Genomic DNA, 23,131 nt, shown 5'->3' with positions numbered 1-23,131 from the left:
GGAACGCCCTGCAAAATCGAGGTCCATTTTGAAGAAAGAACACGCTGATCGTTATATGACACTCAGGCTCAGGACATTCACTCTCACCCACTTAGCTTGGTTTCAGAACATTTCTGAATCCTTTTAGAACACATCCTAGCAGGAAGAATGACCAGTGGTCATTTGGGGAACTTTTAATAACCCGTATATCACTTTCACCGCAGAAATCAGTGCTAGCCAGGGACTTTTGCAGAAGTGATAGAGCTGCGTATACCCCTGTCCCACATTTATTTGTTGGTTGAGCCCAGTAGTAAAGAACAGACACAAAAAGAGGCTTTGGGTGAAATACTTCCTAACCTGCTGTTGCTCCAGAAGAGAATAGATAGATGAGAGGTCCCTAGTGGAACGCATGTCCCGAAATCTTATCCGTATGATGGGGGAGGTGTGAACTAAGTGAAAGGGGAGTAGGAATCCATAAATCACTAGCCTACAAACTTCCAGGGGTGCCAGGTCATCTGTCATCTCGTCAGGGGAGAGTCCCAGAGAGGAAGCAGTGTCATCGTGGCTGAGGAGACTGTCGTTACCCCACCGTCCTGCACCGAGAGGAGGACAGGGTGGCCTTTCACATGAGGCCAACCGGGAGAGGAGAGGCGGCGGTTCTTATCTTTCACCTCCAGATGTGTTGCTGTTTCACTTTACACTCCATCTCAACCAGACACTTACTCAAATGCAAACCATATGATGTTTATCTAACCTTTGCACAAAAATGAGAGAGAAAAAAATCTAGTCTGCCTACCTCACCCTCCCTTCGCAGCTTCCTTCTCCTGTTTGTTTCCAGCTTTTCAAACAATGGAGGGCGGCATGGAATCTTGAAGAGCGTGTTCTGTTTTGAGGCATCAGTGCGTTATGTTGCTGTGTCATATGCCAGAAAGCACCATGAAATGCCCCTGAACTGTGACTGACTGGGGTACTTGGTCTGGGATGGGGTGTGCTCGACCATGGCTCATCAGCCATGATCCAGTCAACTGCTAACCACTTTTTTTGTTTCTGTTCTTTCCCTAATCCACCTAACAAATCACTTAGTGAATCACTCAGTAGGTCATAGTTTGTTTGCCCAATATTAAACAATTTATCCCTTTTTTATATGGGACTTCTTAAGCTTTATAGTTGGACATATATATGTGTATTTGGTTGTGTGCATGTATGAACATGTGTGCATACATCCCTTTATTCCCTAAATTAGTTTGGAAGTTCATTTAACATGAAGGATCCTATCCTCCAATTCTGTTTTTCAGGGTGGTGACAAGTCAAAATATTGCCAGGCAGGGATAACCCATCCAGGGAATAAAACTGAATATCTGTCTAGGTTTTTTTCTTTAGCCCTCTGCTTTTACCGTTTCTACTATTCTTAATTAATTTTGAACTGATATATCATAACTTTCTTTTATCTTTCACTGTTCTCCAATGGTAAGTATGAACTTTGTTTCATGATACTCATTCTAAGTCATTCCCTCACACAGGGGCTTACTTTGAGCATAACTTGTGTGGACCATATCTGCCTGCATGGCCAAGATATTTTCAGTGTTTCATTTTAATCCTCTCCTCTTTTATTTTAAAACAGTTTCTAGCTCTAGCTGGAATTGCAGCGTTTCCACTCTTATTACAAATGTGCAAAAGCCCACAGGGATTGCGGATGTATACAGTAAGTTCCGCCCAGTGAAGCGAGTTTCCCCACTGAAACATCAGCCAGAGACTCTGGACAACAATGAAAGTGATGACCAGAAAAACCAGAAGGTGGAGTACCAAAAAGGAGGTGATTCCGACCCAGGCCCCCAGCCGGAGGAGCTTGGCCCTGGGGGGAGAGAGAGTGGCCCCCAAAGCAGGACCACGGGGTCCAGCGCATTACTGGGCGAACTGGAGCACTATGACCTCGACATGGATGAGATCCTGGATGTGCCTTACATTAAATCCAGTCAACAGCTTGCCTCTTTTACCAAGGTGACTTCAGAAAAAAGGATTTTGGGTTTATGCACAACCATCAATGGCCTTTCTGGCAAAGCCTGCCCTACAGGAAGTGCTGAGAACTCACTGGCCAACATGACGCCGTTTTGTGTTCTTTCTCCTGTGAAAAGCCCTCATTCGAGAAAAGCATCATCTGTCCTCCACGACCAGCAAAAATCCTCCCCTGAAGACTGCGAGAGCTCGCCTCCTCTGGTTAAATGTGGCTCTGCATATGAGCCTGAAAACCAGAGTAAGGACTTCCTAAACAACACCTTTAGTGATCCTCACGGTCGAAAAGTTGAGAAGCCAGTGCCAGACTGCCAGCTCAGGGCCTTCCATCTGCAGTCCTCAGCAACAGAACCCAAGCTAGAAGAGCAGATCGGTGGCGTGAACTGGGCCAGCTCCCAGGGCCCCGAAGACAGGAGCGAGTATCTGAAGAAAATGAAAAGCATCTTGAACATAGTTAAAGAAGGACAAATATCCCTCCTGGTAAGTATGATCTAAGTCAGTGTACATATGAGTAATTTAAAGACTCTAGTTTTTATCAGCTTCATTTGTTAGTAACAGAATGATGATGCATTTGTTCCCATTCTTGTTTAATCTTTACTTATGGCATTCTTGTTTAATCTTTACTTATGGGTTTAGTTAAGTGATTTGACTTTTGAGTTTTAGAATAGAAAGTCAGGAGGTTAATGTGGGGAAAAACAAATGGCTATAGAGTGAGTGTATTTTCACTTTAACTTTGCATGAATTCAACCAGAATAAATATACATATTCTAAAACAAAATCAAAACAGAAAAACCCAGTACTTTCTTTAACTTGAATCTCTCTCTCTCTCTCTCTCTCTCTCTCTCTCTCTCTCTCTCTCTCTCTCTCTCTATCTCTATCTCTCCCCCTCTCTCCCTCTCTCCCAGTCCCACCCCCCAATGGTTTTCAATGCTCTCACTCAGTTATTTGTGGAGATGTCAGTTCCCTGATGATGGTGAATCTGCCAGATACATGAACAGAGGGTCTTCTGTTTTATCCTGATCATTATTCAGAAGAGTTGGACCGGGATGTTTGAATGCATTTGCAGATAGAAGCTTACGCTAGAGCTTGATTGCCCTCTGACCCTGTGGAGTTTTCACTAGTTCCAGCTCTGCATGTCTAGGGAGCATGAAGATTTTCCAAAGACACTAGACACAGAGTAACATGATGTAACAAAAGTCTGTTCTCAGGCTGAGAGAGCTGAACTGAAATCATACTCCATCTGCCTACACTGTTCTTTTCTGGCTTCCAGGCTTGGATCAAACAGTAGCAAGCCTGGACTAATACTACATGTTAATTAAAGTCTCATTCAGGAAAATCATCCCATCTTGGCAGTGTAATTCTTCTTAGGATAAAGCCATGCATAGATAAGTGCAATGTGCTTGGTCTATTATCAAAAATCTTATTGTTGTAATAGGATGATATGATTGAATAATTTTTCTAAATAGAGTAATCATTTTTTTTCTCCTGAAAATGTCTTTTCCATTTCTCTTGGCTCTTCTTCTCTATTTCTGTTCAGTTCATTCCCTTCTTTTGTCCTTTGCATGTTTTCATGCTTCCCAAATACTAACACCTCTCAATTTACCAAACAGTCTTTATCAACCAGTTCATACTCTGGGGACGAACTTCACTAGAAGTGGAAAAACCAAAGGCAGGTAGCCTCCTAATGCCCCCAGGAGTTTATCTGGGGATACAGGTGTCAATAAGTACCCGTGGGAGCTTTATTTGTGGCAGCACCATGTAGCTTGCGGCCAAAGCCAGTTCTCTATAGTTCAAGGCAAAGCAGTTGGCTAAGACAAGTAGTTCATTCATTCAGCAAACCTACAACAGGGAACGTAACACAGCCTGGCCTTCAGGACTTAGCACTTGAGTGGAAGAGACAGGGAACCTGCTGGTTACCACAAATGTCATCACAGCTGTTAGGAGCCAGCTTGGCACCTCCCCAAACTTGCTGGCCAATCCCTGCCACCATGTCTCACATGAGAATAAGTCTCTTGGGCATTCATGTTCTAAAACCTAGTATAACAAAAAGTGTAATGGAAAATCATTAGAATTAAGAGGCAGGGATTCTGACCTACTAGATCCCCATGGCTGCCACTGGAACTTCTGGAAGCTCCTCTCTTCTTCCCAGTTCCCAGAGCAAACCCTCCACAGCATCTCCTTCTGATTTATTCACTTAAGTTTTCTAATCTTACTATTTGCACAGCCACATCTAGCTGCCGACAATCTAGACAAAATTCATGATGAAAGCGGAAACAATCTCTTACACGTTGCTGCGTCACAGGGCCACGCAGAATGTCTGCAGCACCTCACGTCTTTGATGGGAGAAGATTGCCTCAATGAGCGAAATGCCGAGAAGTTAACTCCGGCGGGCCTGGCCATCAAGGTGACTGGTTGGGGCTGGGCCCTCCACAGCTAAAAGTTGAATTTTTATTTTTTAAGATTCCTAGTGAGTTAAAGTGTTGGAATGGAGAAAGAGAAGGGTGATGTTCCAAGCAAACAGCAAATGAACATATTACATTTAAGAGACTAATCATTTCAATCACTAACTGCTTTGAGATTTTGAAATTACATTCCAATTTATTGTGCAATGAGGGTAAGCTTTAAATTACTAATAAAAAGAAAAATAAATGATCTATTGAGGTTCTAAGAACTTTTGTTATTCACGGAGACTGCAATTTAGACTCTTATCTGAGACCGTTTCATTTTTTCCTAATGTGAATATAATGAACAAAACAGTTGAAGACAAGGTGTATTTTAAGGGAGTAGTTCAGATAATGAAGTGGACTTCTTATGGATCACATTTGAAGTTTAAATGTCTTCAAGATTAAGAGTTATTTAGAATATCAGTGCTGAATTTGAGTTTAGCTTTTGCAGAGCATAGTAGGCTGACTGCCAAAAACTATGAAAATTAATGGTGACAGGGATAGAATTAAAACCTAGAAACTGTAAGATAGGAAAACATGGTCTTTTATAGCACTGTAGCGAGTGCCTCTGTAAAATATATAATGCATCACTAGAAGGTTAGCTATTAAACTAAAATTACTTTTAAGATGTTTGGCAAATAAATGTGAAATTGAGTTATATATATATATATATTATATTAAGAAGCTAGAAATGAAAGTCAGGAAAATATAATACATCTTGTGCTTCTGCATAAGTACTTTGCTTTATATAATAATGTCATCTAAGAGCCAAATAATCATGATTTTTATAAATGGAATTATATTAATATTTATTAGGGGAACTTTCTAGTTAAAGAAATCTACTTGTGAATTCACTAAGGAACATATAGCATTTGAAAAACAAGCAATTGCTGCCTTACCCCTAATGTATCTTTTATGCAAATCTGGATTTTTGTATCTTTATTTACCATTCAGTAAAATTTTATATACTAAAAGTTGTTTTCTATTTTATTTAATTGTACTCAATGATAAGGTATTATTTCAAAGATAGCATAAAAAATAACTTTTTGGTAAAATAAGAAATCTATGACCCCAGTGAATATCATTTTCCCTTGTGTGTGAATGATATCGAAGAGCTGACCTGCAGGCAGCCATCATGAAGAAAGAGGAATCAAATGTGAAGCTGTGGTTCAGTATAGTCCAGCTCAACAATATGTACAGTGTCTATTGGATACTGTGTTAGGTGATGGTACAAATTTGAATGAGACTTAGTACCTTTTTTTAAGGAACTGATAGCTTGGTGGGTAAGGCAGATAGGTTGTCCGTAGGAATTCAAGTGCAGAAGGCAAGTTCAAGATCTAGTCCTATGTCAGAGTCCTATGGGAGAATAGGGCTTGGGTCTGGTCATCAATGGGCATGTGTCAGTAATGAATAAAATATCCTTGCAATGCCAATGAACTTTAGCATTAAAACATTAAATGTTTTAGTATTTATAAAATATTTATACCTTACAATGTAGTTTTCCTCACTACTGGTAGATTGTTGAATATATTCTAACTACATAGTTGGATGAAAAGTTTTTTCTTAATTTATATGCCCTAATATTGTTTTTATAGCTTAAGAATCTTCAGAGTAGGAAGTTATATAAGAAATTTACTGGTCATTAAATCTATTCTTGATATAAACTCCTTCTATAGTATTCATATTAAATGTTACTCATTCTTTAACTCCCCCAGTCAACACAGAATTGCCATCATATAATCAGCATACAAATTTGGAACATTTTTTGTTTGTTTAATAAAGAATACATACAAACCCGTAAGACACAAAAAAAGTTTAAAGCTTTTCATGATTAACTGCTGGACAGTGATTCGAGAAATGGAAGCATTCTTCTAGTCCTTCATTTAACCTAGAATTTACAGAAGAAGTAAATACAAATATTTTGTAATAAGCACCACTCTCTTTAGAAATCTTTTCCTATACTTGTCCTACTTCAGTCCATTCAGTGTATTTTGATGGACATTAATGCATTTGAGAGAGTCGTAAGAAGTCAGTGCTCTTCTGTTTTAGGACCTCGTTTTGAACATCAGTAACAGGCTGGTGGTGCTTCACCTCATTAAGCACAGTTCTGAGAGCCCTGCTGTCATTTAAGACAAACAAACTTGGTACAAATGGGCAGAAGTTGTTCAGATAACATGGCTTGGATGACAGGAAGCAAAGTCATAGATAGGGTATCAAATAAAAAGATTACCTGAGAAGAAGGACCTTTGAAGTCATACTCAGGCTTAAGAACATCTCTTCTCTCCCACTCTAAAACTCCTTAAATGGAACATAATAAATTCTTGCCAGTTGCGTGCAGAATTTATTGAGTGTTTTCTGGGGGACCCAACACTAGATACTGTAGGAGTTCAGGGCATTATTGAGTATCCTTTAGGAACAGTTAAGCAAAATAATTGGAAAGAAAGATTTCTGTAAGGTGAAAGCACTGATTTTCTAAAGTGAGGCCAGGACAGGAAATTGTTTGAGGAGTTAAACAGACTTGGAATGAAATAACCTTAATTCATTTTTTATTTCTCATTTAGTCCTTCCGATTAAGCTCAAAGAGAACATGTTGGTCTGGTGAGAAAATGACTTCAGACACAACCTACTGACATCCCTTTTTAACATACACTGAGTGACCCCAGGCTCAGAGACACGAGCAGGCAAAAATCTCCCAGTAGAATTTGGTACCATCTTTTGTTTTCTCCATATTCTGTTTATGGCAAGTGATATTGCTTTCAGTCTCACAGTAGTGATATATTTCTTTCTACTCTTCTAGCTGTGTTTAACTTATTTAAATGTTACCTCCTTGAATAACTAGACCTATCAAACATCTAACGAAACTGAACCAAACAACAGCAAAATTCTTCTCTAGTGCACATGGAACATACTCCAAAACTAGAGCATATGTTAGTCTGTAAAACAGATCTCAATAAATTTAATATGACTGAAATCTTACAAAGTATGTCCTTCAACCATAATGGGAATGCATTTAGGAATCAATAACAGAAGAAAATTTGGGGTATTCACAAGTATATATAATTAAATCACTCTAAAATAGTAATTCTATCAAAGTAGGAATTACAAGAAAAATTGAAACATTTGGAGATGAAGGAAAGTGCAATATAGCAACATTTAAGGGTACAGCTAAAGCAATGCTTACTGGGAAATTTATAGCTTTAAATGCCTATGTTAACAAAAAAGAAGAAGAAAGATCTCAAATTAATAGCCTAACTAACCTTCGTAAAATAGAAAAAGATAAGCAAATCAGATTCAAAGCAAGCAGAAAGAAGTAAATTTAAAAATAGCAAAACAATAGAAAAAATCAACAAAACCAAATTTAGTTCTATGAAAAGATTTTTAAAAATTAGTAAATCTTTAGTAAGACCAAGAAAATAAGAGAGAAGGCTCAAATTATTAAAATCAAATGTTACCTCATATTTCTATGTTCTGTGTAAATACCAGTTTATATAGACTGTCTTGACTAATAGACGCTCAGTATGATTCCCATTCCTTTCTTTCAGAGGGAATAAAGCGTATTGTATCAGTGTTTTGTTTTGGCTTTTTTTTAATCTTGATAAGAAACACTTGGCATGTTCAAATTGTATAACTTAAGGAAAATCTATAATGAATGATTAATACACAAAAGGAGGGTAGATGGGGTGTAGGGAGCCCGCAAAGGAAAGTGCAGTATCCAGGGATAACGACCAGAGCACAGTACCACCCCAGAGCATAAGGGGCCGGAGATGGATATGCAGTAGAGAGGGCTGAACTGAAGGACCGGCTGACTTTTGACCTTTGACTGATAGAGGAACTCAGCTGGCCAATGGCAACCCCATGGGGGTAGGGGGTAATGAGAGGTGAGCCAGGGCAGAGAGGACCTCAAACTCATTCTCCTTTCCTGATCTCCTGCCATCATTCTCCATCAGCCAAACGCAGCTAGAAGCCAGGGGGCAAAGGAGCCAGTTCATACAGATCAGCCTCCCCTGGCAGCAAGGAGGGCAAAGAAGGGAGGAGATAGATCTGAATGAGCACGAGGAAGCTATTCAACACATACCTGATTATGCTAGATATTCCAAATGATGAGAACAGACTCTGCATGTGTGTAGTTGGAAATGTCCATAGGAGTGAATAAATGAGCAGATTACCCCTTCTGTCTTGCTTTTAGAATAGACTCTTTGACAACATGCCCACAGGAGCTCTTTTCTCCTGTGCTAAAGTCCAGGCTGTGCAAACCAGGAAGGCAGTTGAATGTCTCATTTGTCTTATAGAGTGATTAAGAAGATCTAAGAGAGTACTCTGAGAGTGTAAGGTAAGGAGTATTGTGTGCTTAGTAAGCTGGCATGCTTCATCTCATTTGACCTCCTCAGTAACTTTATGACGTAGTTACTACTAACCCTGCTGTTTCACAGAGGAGAAAATTGAGTATCAGAGATGACATAACTTATTCAAGGTCTTGTAACTGGTAGTGGATTAAGGATTTAAATAGATTTCAAAGTCTGAGTCTTCATCACTATGTTATATATATATCGCAATGGCCTTCCTGGTTTTGCACAGTGTGGGATCTCAGCACAGGAGAAAAAAGCTACTGTGGGCATGGAGTCAGGGAGGGCTTCAGTGAAAGTAGCATTAGAGCCAGTATAATAGGATTATTTTCTCTTTATTTTGAAATCCTAACATTTTAACTTCTCAAGGGAAAAAGCCCATTCTAAGAGTTAATGGATAAACAAATTGCGATATATTCATACAATGGAATACTTCTCAGCAATAAAAAGGAATAAACTAAAATTCATACAAGCAGTAGCTTGGATGAATCTCAGAGGCATTATGCTGAATGAAGGAAGCCAGATGCAAAAGAGTACATGCTCTATTTTATGGTAATAGAAATCTTATCAGTGGATGTCTGTGACAGGTGAGGGGAATGAGAGTAAAGGGCTAGTAGGAATTTGTTTGGTGGGGTGATGGAAATATTCTATATCTTGATTGGAGTTCTAGTTATAAGTGGGTGTATGTTTGTCAAACTTCATCAAACTTAAAAAGGGTATATTTTATAGTATGCAAATTATACCTCAATAGTCATTTTTAAATAACTGATTAAAATAACGAAAATGTAGTTAAGTAAATTCTGCAGTTGATGTAGAGCCAGAACTACATATCAGTAATATAATTGGTGATATACCTATATTGTAAATAGATTAAGCCAGATAAAAAAGCCGAAATTCATGTGATTTCTTTCCCTGCTAAAATTACTGTCTATAAGCTATTTTTAAAACCTAAATTACCTTCAATTTCTTTTTCTATTTTTTCAAATATCTAGAATGGTCAGTTGGAGTGTGTACGCTGGATGGTGAGTGAAACAGAAGCCATTGCAGAATTGAGTTGTTCCAAGGATTTTCCCAGCCTCATTCATTACGCAGGTTGCTTTGGTCAGGTATGAAAAATTTTTAATTATCAGGTTTATAAGCAATCATATTCATTGTAGCATTTTTAATAAAAAGATGTTTTAAGCAACTTAAATATTCCATAACAGGATATTGGATAATTAATGAAGCTATATCCATATGATGAAATTTTATGGAAAAATGTTCTTTATATAATATTAAGTTAAAATGCATGATACGAGACTGTTTCTGTAATTTGGCACCAAATTTGAATTTTGGAGAAAGAGAAAGAGAAATAAGTAAGAAGACTAGAAAAAACTATGTCACAACACGTTTGTAATAGTTATCACAGTGAGTGGAATTATAAGTGGCTTTTCTTTTTCCTTTTTTTTGGGGGGGCGGTATTTTTCAGTATTTTCTCAATATTTTACAATAAACACATTTAATTCTGTCAAAAAGAAAAATAATAAATGTTCTCAAACCCAAAACTAAGAAGAAAGTCTTAAGTGTTAATCAAGGAAATCTCCCTCCATTAAAAATGAGCAAGCACGGTAGCTGGATGAGTCGTGGTTACAACCAGTTCCCGCTTTAGGAAAGCCCAGTGTGAGTAGTCGACGTACACGGATCACAATCCAGTATATGGAGTGAAAAATTATCACTACCTCCCTTAGATGGGGATGAATATAAATTATCTTTTTTAAAAAAAATATAACCCCAAAATGCCAATCTTAGTCTTTAAAAAATAAAGTCAGCACTATATTAAGGTAGATTTAATCATGCTTGTTTATGGCAAAGAAAATTGCTTCTCATGCATATAACTGTATTCCATTTGGCTTCATAAACTATCCCCAGTGGCACTAAATTATGGCATTGTCAACAAGAGATTATGTTTTTTCAAGTATGACAATCTCAAGTTCAAAAAATTGACTTGGAGAATAATATTACTGTCTTTCTTTAGTAGGAGTTGTGTTAACGGTGATGGTTTATTTTGTGCCGTGGTAACTTCAGTTTATAATATATATAATATATATGCACACACATATATACATGCTGTTTCTTATATGTACCAGGCATCATGCCATTGGAATTTGTGTATATTATCTGACTTATTTCTTAAAAGAACCCCATTAGATCATGTCGTTTTTATACCCATTCTATAGGTGAGGATACCGAAGAGAGTTAATTGACTTGCACATGATCTAATGGCTAGTAAGAGCAAAGACTGGATCTCGCTCAGTTCTCTGACTTTAGGGCCATTTTCTCTTTTGTCTCCATCTATGTACAAAATTTGTGTAACTTGCTTACTGTGACATTGATATAACTGAAGAAGACTGTTTTTACAATTTTATCTAACATATCGTGCTATATGGAATATCCCACACAGCTCAATGATGTGAGTGCCTGTACTAAATTTATTAAATGAAGAAAGGAGCAGGAAGAATATTTAAAATTTGTAAAAGCCACTGTCTTTGAAATGATGACTCCATTTTCTGTTTGTATTATGCAGCCATGGTATCCTACAGTCATAATAATTAATAAGCATTTGCTAAAAATGCTCTTTTTTGCTTGTATTGGCAAAGGGCAGAATACAATTTTCAAATGACTGAAAGAATTTAATCACTACTAATCTTTATAAATGGTTTTCAGTATAAACTAAAATTTTATTTATTCTCAAATTGTCAGAATAATTGTTTCATGTTCCTCATTTCATTTGCTTATATAAAGTCTAACAAGGAATTTTGATATTAGTGGAAAGGCTGCTTGCACTTTTGGTAGAGTTTGCCAAAGAAAAGGAAGAAAGGATCGCATCCCTGTTCTGAGACTCTAAGTAAATAATTGGGTATCTGGTGTTCTTTGTCTTGGGAAATGTTGCTTATATATGCCAGTTTCTCTATTCAGCTCTCACAGCAGGTTTCTCATAATTTGGAAGCTGTTAGGACAGAACAAAAGAAAGTGCCCTTTCTGGGACTGATTGAGCAATAGTGTGGCTTACTCAGCTGACCTAGAGGAAAATATGGAAACTAGCGACCTAGGTGAAGAGCAGTGTCAAATCCTTGCTTCATGCTAGTATCAATAAGCGGGCTGTTATTTCAAGCTGATAAGCACTTTTAATGGCCTAAAGTACAGCTTTGAGCAGGGCAGTTGAGCAGTGCCCTTAAGAGTTTATTCCTACCCAAGTGGAAAATGTAGAAACCCATTAGAACTGTGAATTCTGTCCAGCTATCCTACATCCGCCACAGCCACTTATGTAACAGATAACCTGTGGAGATGCTGAACTTGGAACCATTACAAGGCTAATATTTTCACAAGGAAAACTGTTATTGAACACTTTTCTAATGGATTCAGCACATGCAGGTTTTTCTACATCAAGCAGGCACTTGAGTATGTTCTGGTTTTGTTTCTTCAGTAAATACCTCTGAAGAAGATAGTACAGAGGGAAATTCCTCTCTTGGTTTATTTTAGTTGCCCTCTGCCCCTTATATAGATTCTTAAAGAATAGGCTCCATTTGACTCCCAGTTTGTGTCCTTTTTCTTGTAAAAATTACCTTTAAAGACTCCACTACCATGGAGTAGCCAGCAGTTTTTAGTGGTGTCCTGGAGTGATAGATCGTTGGGTGATAGAATTGATTTTCCTCATTTTGACACACGAAGTCTCAGAGGGTGCAATTATTTCACTGCCTGACTGTACCTAGTGGAGCTTGCACAGGGAGCATGAAGGAGAAAACCTGGGGGGCAGGGGAGACTCAGGAACGAGTGGGGGTGTCCTCAGATAGGCTTGCTTTGCTGTCCCTTAGAGAGATGTTGCTGGTGAATCAATTGAGACAAAATCATCTCAAGTCAAAGCTACTGCTTGTATAGCTTTGCTGTTTTATTCAAACATGAAGGTTCAAATGGTCTCCTCTGGGCTCCCAGCAAAGCTCTTGCCCTTTGCTTCTTGGGGGCTTCAGCCTGTTTTGCATTGGTCACTGGTTCAGTGGGCTTTGTTACTTTCACCTACAAGCCTGTCATTTTGTTTCTGGATCATTCACATGGCTTGTGGTCAATAGATTCTGCTAAAAAAAAACAAGCTTCATATTAGCAATGAGCATTTACCAAGAAGAATACCTTTGCTCACACTGTGGTGTTCATTCTTCATTTTAAATGATTGCCCTGATTCAGATTAAAAGGCAGGTGGGGGGTGGGGTACTTTTTGGAAAAATAAAAGGCTCAGCAGTTCCTATAAATGGGCATGAACAGTGGTGGACATGCTGGTGAGGGGGGAGCGCTTCCACTGGCTGTATGTTATTGTTTTTCCACAATTTACTTTAAAAAGAGAAAGATTCCTTTGACTTTATTGTTTCTCCACCATGGGGTAGAAATAAGTAAACAACAATGAGAGCGCTGCAATTGCAGATGAAAGCAAAATAGAAAAATCTTTGATTAGCGTGAGCATACATCTGCTCTCCAGGGACCGATCTTTGGAAAAGTCGAAGCGACACAGAGCTCCATGAACCCAAAGACTGATGAGCAGTTAACCCTGTTTTCTGTGCCCCAGAGGGTGCAAGGGAAGCCTGTCTTTTACAGAGTCAGCAGTCATGGGGCATTGAGCAGTTGTGGATATGAATACGCAGAAGACAGTCATGGAGAGCATTGGCTCCTCAGTCAAGTTGTCGGAGTTTAAATCTTAGCCCTAACACTCACTAGCTTAGTGGCCTTGGATACATTTATTTTTTCAAAAATAAAAAAGAATAAGGTCTCCCTGGACCTCAGTGTCCTCATCTTTCAAATGGTGGTGATGGAACCTTCTTCACAGGTAGTTCGGAGGACTAAATGAGAGAAGCTCCGTGAAGCAGTGCCTGTCACAGGTGCCAGATAAATTTTTGGCTATTATGATTACTGGATGCCTTCCAATTTATTATTTTTATTGCTATCAGTATTAGCTTATTTATTTCACCATAAGTAAAATATAAGAGAAACATCAAATAATCATTTAGGCCTTAACCTATTTAAGCGATTCTTAGATGTACTTTTTTGTTCACATTTCACCATCTCTGGGTTATACATTTACCTTACAATAAATGACATGGTATTACATATTGATTTGGGTTCAGTCTTTAATTATAAGGAAGAAAGAGTTATCCATACCTTCATAAGAGAAAAAGGCAGCTTGTTGTAACAATATGGACTGAATCGACTCAGAGAGCCATCAGGAGCCAGGGCAGCTCTTGCCTCTCACAGACCTCATCTTGTTCCCCCAAGTTATCAAGCCCGTGAAAAGTCCAGGTCTCCAGATTATTTCCCAGATTTCTACAAGGAAAAAAATTCTTAGTCTTATGAAATGCAGTATTCCATTTCCTACAACTCCATTACTAAAAATCAAAATACTGTGAATTATAGTCAAGGGCATTTTCTGTGCATGTGGAATAGACATATCCACTATAATATTTAATTGAGTCTGAAAATATAAAAATGTGCCTGACCAGAAGGCACATATTTCTCAATATAACATTTCTTGATATTTTGAACTCTTCTGAACTTTACTTACTAAAGAAAGCTGTTAGAATATCAGAAAAATACAGTTATCTTCTTCAGTATACTGATTTGTTAAGTAAGCATGTTTAAATTGGATGATTCCCTAAAATCTCTTGCACTCAGTGATATTAAGATTCCATGATTTAATATCATGGTGCAAGTCCAGTCTCCACAAGCTTGAGAATGACCCACTGACCATGGCAGGGCTGTCCTTGTCACCTGTACAGCTGCAGCTGTGTCTTAGCTATAGACTTCCAAGCAGGTGGTGTGCCCTTTATTCTGAAATACATCCATTCATCTGGATCTTTTAAGGAGTTAAGAGCACATGGTACAATCATCAGTCTCCAAACAAAAATAATCCAGTGTTTTCTCTACCAAATAAGGGAAAATAAAGCAAATGTTTCTACCTTATGCATGTGAAACATCACCCACTCTGGTCCAAATTTCAGCACCAACCTTCTCCAAGTTTGCCTCTGAAGAAGAGGATTAAGCCTATCGGCAGATCCTTATCCAGATTCTGACTTCCAGCCGGGCCTCCAGGCTCTGCTCAGCCTCATCCTCTGGGAATGTTGAGGGTCTCACTTTCCGCAAGGTTTTCTACTTTTGCAGCTAACACTCACTCTCCCTTCCCTGGGTGCATTCTTAGTAGGTCATAGGTACATTTTTCTCTCCTTGCTCTTTAGGGGTCTTACCCCCTGCTTGCTCACGTGGAAAAAGTGTGGTGCAAATGTTCGGTCTGCCCCTGATGTCCCAGATGCCTTCATAAACAGTGCCCTGTTCCCCACATGAGGAGCAAAACATTAAAGGAGTTGGCTGTTTTTATCCAACATTCCTTTAGCAGATTAGTTGGCATGTTCAGAAGGTGAAGGCAAATTTAATCCAGAAAAGTATAAAAGTTCATGACCAGTCCGAGCAAATAACTAGGGGGAAAAAAATCCTTTAAAAGGCTAAGGAGAGGTTCAAGGCTATTTCAAACACATGATCATCTTTTTAAATGTCAAATTCCACCCACTAACTTCATGCTGTTGTTTTTACCACTCTCATATTTTTTTAACATTATATTTAATTTTTCTATTTTAAACAGTGAAATCCCATCCCCCTGCTTTCTCCTGGGGCCAAGCATAACATGAAAATACCACAAAGACTCAGTGGGTAAAATACAAACAGATTGTGGTAACACACATTGACTGCTCCACGTCTTTGCTTTTGAAAGGTTATGTTCAGAGCTTTAGGTGCCCTTCCTGTAACATGGAAGAAGAGAAAGCTTTGCCTTTAAAATGACACTAATATTTACTTGATCAGAAAAAATCGAGAGGGTCCCAGTTTTATTTCGATGAAGTTATCTTATATTTGGCAACTTCACGTGTCGCCTCTTTTTGTAAGCCTGTTGATTGTAGGAAGCATGAGATTAGGAAGACATGGTTGAAGCATTATAAACTTAAAAGTACAAGTTAGTTATCTCAATAGTTCAAAGTTTTATAATAGCATTCTTCAAGGCTGGAGACAGTATAAGTAAGTTGCAAAATCATGGCCTTGGAATCGAAAGACTTGGATTCTGGTTTTTACTTTGGATCTATCTAGGTGTGTGACTTTGAAGAGGTTCTCAAACTTTCTGCAGATCAACTTTCTCATCCATAGAATAAGTAAGTAAAACAAGAGCAGTTCAGAGATAACTTCCTGCTCTTAACATTCTCTGAGTGTTAGCCTTTCATTGACATCAGACAGACAGTCATGGATTTTCAGTTCACACTGCATGGGAATTTTCTCTTGTAAGGTTGGGTTAAATCTTAACTTCATTTGGAGTTCTGTTTTCCTCTGACTTTTATTAGATTTCTCTACATGATATTCCATTCATTCTGCTCCTTTTGTGTTTCCAGGAAAAAATTCTTTTGTGGCTTCTTCAGTTTATGCAAGAACAGGGCATCTCGTTGGATGAAGTGGACCAGGATGGGAACAGCGCCGTTCACGTAGCCTCACAGCATGGCTACCTCGGGTGCATACAGGTACACTGGCCCCCGCTGCTTTGAAGAGAGAAACGAGTTTATCAAGTAATAAAAAAAAAAAAAGAAAAGAAATTTTGTTCACTGGAAGAATGGATTAACTCAGCTTTTTCTATTGTGGTAGATAATAAGGAATAATGCTGACATATTTGTATTTCCAGAATTTCACACATAAAGGCATAATAGCCCCATGAGATTCTCCTTAAGTGTCACAGGATGTTGAAGTTGAAAGGGAGTATTCCTTCTCTCTCAACATTACTTTAAACCCCAATGCTGAGGACAGTAGACATTAAGTACCTCCATATTCTCAAGATGGGAGGAGATCACTACCAGACTGACATCTCTCAGTCTCTGAAATGGCAGATGGATCACGCTACCATTGGCACACGTCTACTGCCCAGGTGTATGAAAAACAGGACAGAGTTTTCAAGACTAGGTTAGAATAATTCTTCAGAATTAAGGGGTAGTAAGCTAGAGAGAGTGTATTTCCCCACCCTCTTGCTCTGTAGAAGGAATGAGCTTCTCACATTCAAAAAGGCCCAGAATTAATTACAAGGGGGCCACGGATACTGAACCCTTCAGCTGTTGGGCAAGCTAGCCATGGCCTTGATTGGCCAGTCACTCCACCCCCAAGCCTCAGCTGGCCTGATCTGTTCAGCCCAGCAGGCCTTACAAGTATTGCTATAATCTTCGTGTGCAATGATATAAAAACAACTGGGGAGCAGAGCCACGGGAGAGGGGAAAAGGTTCTTCTCCCTACCCCAAGCCACATGAGTGGGTATTAGAGAGGGCTGCTTAGAGAGCGTGGCTTTCCTGCAAGAGGAGTTGGCGTCCCGTCCCTCAGCCGAGAGCTGCACGAGACTGAGCCAACCCTGGTGCCACCATCACAGCAGCACATGATGGTAGGATTGCAAGGGTCTTCAGAAGTTTGGGGCACTCGTGAACCTGAAAAGCAGATAGACCTTTTCACTCAGGAAAATGTTAAGACCCTGAGTGACAAAGCAAAGAGAGGTAGCTGAAGAGTTGGGGGAACCACGGGTAGAAGAAGAGTATAGTATGAGGAGAAGAATGGCTTTGAATTGGAAACAAAATTAAAATTTAGATTTAGCCTGGAATTTAATTTGTAAACAGTAATCATAATGACCAGAATCAGACCAATCATACCATTCTTACTGAAAATGACCCGACATCGATGGCTTTGTTCCCACATCTCCCAGACATGTGCGAAAGGGCCATTGACAACATATGGCTGACAGCCGTGATAGAGCAAATATGTTTACTTTACTAATAAATTCATACAGTTCTAAATGTTATGTGTATATAACAACTCTAAGGAAGCAGTACTTTTTTCCTTGTTACTTGTTGTTTCTTTTATTGCAAACTCAGTTTGCTCGTTTATTTAATAGGTACTTACTGAGGTCCTACTGTGTGCAAGGCATCTGACAGGGAAAACCAGGCAGCAAGAACCAGTTGCTCAGGAAAGTAGAGAGAACTCGAGAAACAACAGGAGAAGATGTGGAAAAGCTGTAAATATGAGAGACAGGAGATTCACGAAAAAAGGCAGCGGTAACAGCAGAAAGCACTCTATAGAGCTTCTACTCACATGCGACTGCTCTTCAGAGAGCTAAGTCGATAGGAAATATTCCAAGTGTCTGCAGATTTCCCCACTATCGTTGGCAAAGTGTGTATCTTCTCATTTAAGGCACCAAGTTGTAAAAGGAGTGATGAGAAATTGGAGAGTATAGAAAAGAGAGAAATGTAAATTATTACCAGGATCTGCGGAAAGATGAAAGGAGTAGCATTATTTTTTCGTGGAAGAAAAAGAATGGAATAAAAACTGGAAAACTTTGTTTTTCCGTTTAACAGTCTTGAAATAAACTTTTTTATCAGCTCGTAAATGACAGAAAGCCAAAGAAAACCAGCTGATATCACTAATTCTGTTTGAGAGTTCAGTTATTTTTTTTCTTTTTAAAGTGTGAGGTGAGGCCGTCTGTCCTCTCAGAACACTCATCACTCCACTTAACACAAATGATATTTTTGGCACTAGATACCATGAATGTGGAAACTTGGATAATCTTAGAAGTGGGTCTGTCCACTGGGTGTGAGATTCAAAAACAAATACAAAAAGACTGAGAGCAGAAAAGGGGGTGAGCAAGGTTCCTTCTGAGGTGAGATGGGGACTGAGTTTGGAAGATGTTGGGAAGAAAGCTGCCGAGGCCAGAGTCGAGGGGGTGACAACAGGATGTGTTTACACTGACTCTCTCGGAGAGCTCTGAGTTCAGGGCTGAGGTGGCCTTTGTAACACTCTCGTGGGGTGGGTGGCGATGACTTTATGGCAGGTTGACCTTTCATGGTGAGTGATGATAAACCAAAGGAAAAATGAAGCTCCTTAATGACCTCTGAGTCTGAGTAGTCTAGCGATTCAAAAATTACAAGTATTGCTTGTGGGAAAAACATTACCTACTACTAAAATAAATCCAGAGGCCTCCAATCTCATCTTGATAGTGTCAAAGAATATGTCCGATTGTGGCGGCACGTTAGTATTGATGTAACAGCTTTTGGTGAAATCTAATGTCATCACAGTATAAATACAAAAGAATTTTTGTTTTTATTTTTAATTAGTGGTGTCAATCGTGCTCCGTCAAATCTCTCCTCTACTAATGATGCATTGGCTGGATTCCATAACTTTTTGCTTGCTTTTACCTCTTAACATTGACTCCAGACCAGTTTAAAATCTGTCTTATTTCGGATTCAGAGCATTCTCATCCCCAGATTGGAGTCGGTTCCAGGGACTGGCACAGGCAGTGAGCATGATCGGCTTTTTACGCTCCATTTTAGCTCCTATTCCCATCTTCCTTCTGAGCCCCAGTGCTGGGGACAAACAGGAGGTGTGGAGAGAAAGAAGTGTCTTGGCTTAACTAGGGAAGGCCACATCACTCTCCCTGAAAGCCGTCACTGCTTCTTTGGCCACTGACGCTCTCCATGGGCAGCCTTCAGATGCTGACTTCTGATGAGCGCAGTGGGTGGGGACTTCAGAGGGGCCTCGAGCCTCCCTGCTGAGATCTGACATTGGAGATCTGGCCCCAACCTCACACCTGTGTCACATCCCACTGTCTCTTGCTGCGAGAGAACCCTCTCCCTTGTAATGTGGTGAAAACAGGCTGACACCAAACTTCCTTCTACAATGTCTTCTCAGTCTACAGGACATATCCTTGCCATGGCATGAGGTGGGAGTGTGGGCTGCCTCACAGCCTCTGCCATGTCATTTCTCTCCAATTTTTATTCCTGATCAAGTAGGCTCAGCAAGAGATCAAATGTGCTTTCCAAGTATATATGAAGAGGCAAACAAAATTCCACTCCCACCTCTTTACAGGCATTCCCAACTTTATGAGCCCACCCATTAAAAGGGACACAGCATCTCACCACAGACACTACCCTGAACTCCTCATAAAGGAGAGAACTCCAAGGATAGCAGCGACCTCTCCCCTTCCCAATCTCCTTCTGAAGCTGGGGAGGGGTTGAGAGTGGTCTACTGCATCTTTGTAGGCTCCAAAGGGAGGTGTCTGACATCGGCTGCCGGAAGCTCCAGAGGCTCTCTTTCATATGTGTTGGTACCTCTACCTGCAGCTTGCCCTGCTGTGGGCTCTGGTAACTGGTTTTTGAATAATAGAACACGTTCCATTCAACCTTCTGTTACAGTCACTTAACAGTAATGTTTAGAAGAAGGTCCTGATACGATCACATGTCTCTGCACTTTCTGACAGACCCTGGTTGAATATGGAGCAAATGTCACCATGCAGAACCACGCGGGGGACAAACCCTCCCAGAGCGCCGAGCGCCATGGGCACACCCTGTGCTCCCGGTACCTGGTGGTGGTGGAGACCTGCATGTCACTGGCCTCTCAAGTGGTGAAGTTAACCAAGCAGCTAAAGGAGTAAGTGCCTGTTCATTCCCTGAGAGCAAAGTCTGACTCATCATTATTGGGTATATGTGTCAGCCCGGTGCTTTGGTAAGCTCCCCCTTGTACGGGTTGTATGGGGACTTCCTAGCATTCTCCTCATCTTTTTTTCTCCCTCTATTCCAAATCTTCACATCCAGCATTCATGCTGAAGATGCCATCTCTGCAGGGGCAAAATGATACTTAAACAAATGAAAAATACAGAGCAAGCTTTGTAAGCAGGGAATTTAAGCCGTGGTGGACAGGAGAGAGCCTCTCTCTGTGTTCCCATTTCAGGGCCAGATTACAGAGCAAATGTGGAAAGCATCCATGGGCATCATTCCCAATCTTCTGTCCTTAATATTTTAGAAAATTATAAAGTACATGAGAAAGAAAAAATGGCTAGTGATGGGATAGTTTCTTAGTATTCTCAAAAAGAAAAATATATAATTGGGAAATTACAGACAAGTAACTTGGTAAATATCAGCAGTAAATTTATTAAGCGGATGATTCATTAATCTTCAGAACATAAAATAGTAGTCAGTTTCAAGTATACTTAAAATACTCTTTGTCTAACAAGAGTCAGTTTTTTTTTTCTTGATGATATTATTAAACTGATATACATTGTATACCTGATGTCAGGGAAGCATTTCTGGGAGGTTGTCATTATACGCTTAAAGAAAAGGGGACCAGAGAAGACGTCCGTCAGGTAGGTCTTTGGTGGATTGAAGCATTAAGGAGCTGAAGCCCGTCTGAGACCAAGGCTGACCCTTGGAAAACATAACAAATTATAGTTGCCATATTGGGGAGGGAGTCACTGAAAATCCGAATCAATATTCAAAGTAATGTTGACATGACTTAGGAGGCTAGACCTTAAAAATTAAATTTTAGAGAAAAATTACAAAGTCTTACTTTCAATAATAAAAATACGCATTTTTCCCCTTTTTCCATTAGAAAAAAAAGACCTTGGGTAGATGAGAGGCCTTAACTGATTACAAGTGTAATTCACACAACAATATGATGAGACCTTGGACCCTCTGTCTCTTCTGCAAGTTTGGGGACACCTCAAGCTCCCTACTTTTACTCTCTTGCCTTGGATGTACAAGTCTGTACCCTCCTGCCCCTCCCCCTGCCAGTACCTGGAATACTTTATTTAAGGAGTCTAGACTTTTACTAGAAAAACAAAATAAAATTTAAAAATTAAAAGGGTTCCCTTCAAATGTCCTCCTCCCAGTTTCACACATTTCCACTTGGGCAGGTGGGCTAGATGAGCTTAAAGAACTGGATGCAATTGATGGGAAAATGCATATAAATTCATAACTCAATAAGTTCTTTCCAAAGCAAATATTCTTTTGGTACATATATAGGTATTTCTAAAGATAAGTTCTTAGAAAGGGAATTGCTAGAAAAAGGGCATATGCATTTAAAATGGAGATTGATGTTGCCTAATACCCTTCCAAAAATGTTCTACCAATGTTCACTCCCCCTGGTAGTGTATAGATACATCCATCAAGAGGAACTTTTAAAGAATCCAACAAATGTTTTTTTTTCCTAAAGGGCCATACTCAGAGAAAAGATCCCAGAGCCTTCTCTTCATTCTCTGTACCACAGAGTCTGAGAGGTTTTCATGAGCTATAATAGCTGTTTTATTGGTGAACTTTTCAAGGTCAGTGTCTTGGCTGCTCTCTCCGTTGATGATCCTGGGATAAAATACATGTGTATGCTAATAGACAACAGTTCTTCCGTTGTCTCTGAAGCTGAATGCTGCAGACCATTGGAGTTAGGCCAATGACAAGATTAAATAAGAAAGGTTGCATGTGGACCTTAGTCTTTTACCTAACCACATGTCTCAGTGAGGTTGGCAAAACTAGAAATGAATAGAGAAATTCACTTTGTATAGCACAGTACACTGACCAGTCACACAGAAAGATGCAGGAGGAAGGATGGAAAACACTAGTTTTTCCGGTCCAAAATTCTGAGTGGGAGACACTCTTGAGGAGTGCTTTTTCCTATTAGAATGCTTTTACTGGCTCTTTATAGTTAATAAACATAGTTAATATTTAGAAATGGCATCCTTTGGCTCTTTTAGAAATCCTAATCTTCAAGCCTGGGTATTATGGTTTGAATTGTGCCCACCCCACCCCCCATGCCTCTAACCCCTCGCTGCCTAAGAAAAGCAGTATGTTGGAGTCCTAGCCCCTACTATCTCAGAGAGTGACCTTATTTGGAGAGAGAGGAGAGGAATTTTCTTAAAAATGAGATTATACAGTATTTTGTAACTTCCTTTTTTACTTAAGGAAAGTACACTATATTTATACTTGATATATATATATACGTATATTAGGGAAACTTTTCCTATGGGATAAATAGTCAAGTATGTTATAATTTTTAATAGCTCCCTTGATAGAAATAATTACAAATTATTTACCCAGTCTTATTCATGAGCATCTAGGTTACATACAGTTTTTTACAATATGAATAATAAATTTACATCCATTTTGGGTGCTTTTGATTGTATCCTTAGGAAAATTTCTGAACTGTAAGAATGAGTCTTCTGCACTTTCATGATGCTTTTAGATTCATTGCAAGTTGCTGCAAATTATCGTAAAAATCTTATACCTATTAATTTATAGTAGTAGCCGCCTGTTAGAGAGCTTATGTGTTTGGGGTTTGTTTTTCCCAGACAGACAATGGAACATGTCACGCTACAGAGCCAGCTCCAACAGCTTCTGGAAGCCCAGAAATCAGAGGGCAAGTCACTCTTTTCTTCGCCCAGGTAATGCCAGGAACATTGGTGGTTAGAATTCTTAAATTTCTGAGCCTTCTTTTGAACTTTCTTTCAATGTCTTT

General features: G+C 39.3%; 1 protein-coding gene across 3 annotated transcripts in view; it reads left to right on the top strand.

Moving 5' to 3' along the window:
• LOC107511144 (synuclein alpha interacting protein) overlaps positions 1-23,131 on the top strand; it is a 140,523-nt gene that overhangs the window by 106,859 nt on the left and 10,533 nt on the right. For all 3 annotated transcript variants that reach the window (XM_016145297.2, XM_016145299.2, XM_016145295.2), the window contains exons 4-9: positions 1,601-2,469; positions 4,214-4,393; positions 9,769-9,882; positions 16,222-16,347; positions 20,109-20,278; positions 22,965-23,057. In XM_016145297.2, the coding sequence (XP_016000783.2) occupies positions 1,601-2,469; positions 4,214-4,393; positions 9,769-9,882; positions 16,222-16,347; positions 20,109-20,278; positions 22,965-23,057 (1,552 nt within the window). The remainder of the gene's footprint in view (positions 1-1,600; positions 2,470-4,213; positions 4,394-9,768; positions 9,883-16,221; positions 16,348-20,108; positions 20,279-22,964; positions 23,058-23,131) is intronic.

This window comes from Rousettus aegyptiacus, unplaced genomic scaffold, assembly GCF_014176215.1.
Source record: "Rousettus aegyptiacus isolate mRouAeg1 unplaced genomic scaffold, mRouAeg1.p scaffold_m13_p_8, whole genome shotgun sequence".
NCBI lineage: Eukaryota > Metazoa > Chordata > Mammalia > Chiroptera > Pteropodidae > Rousettus > Rousettus aegyptiacus.
The sequence above is the reverse complement of the archived record's forward strand: the minus strand, read 5'-3'. Positions and strand labels throughout refer to the sequence as shown.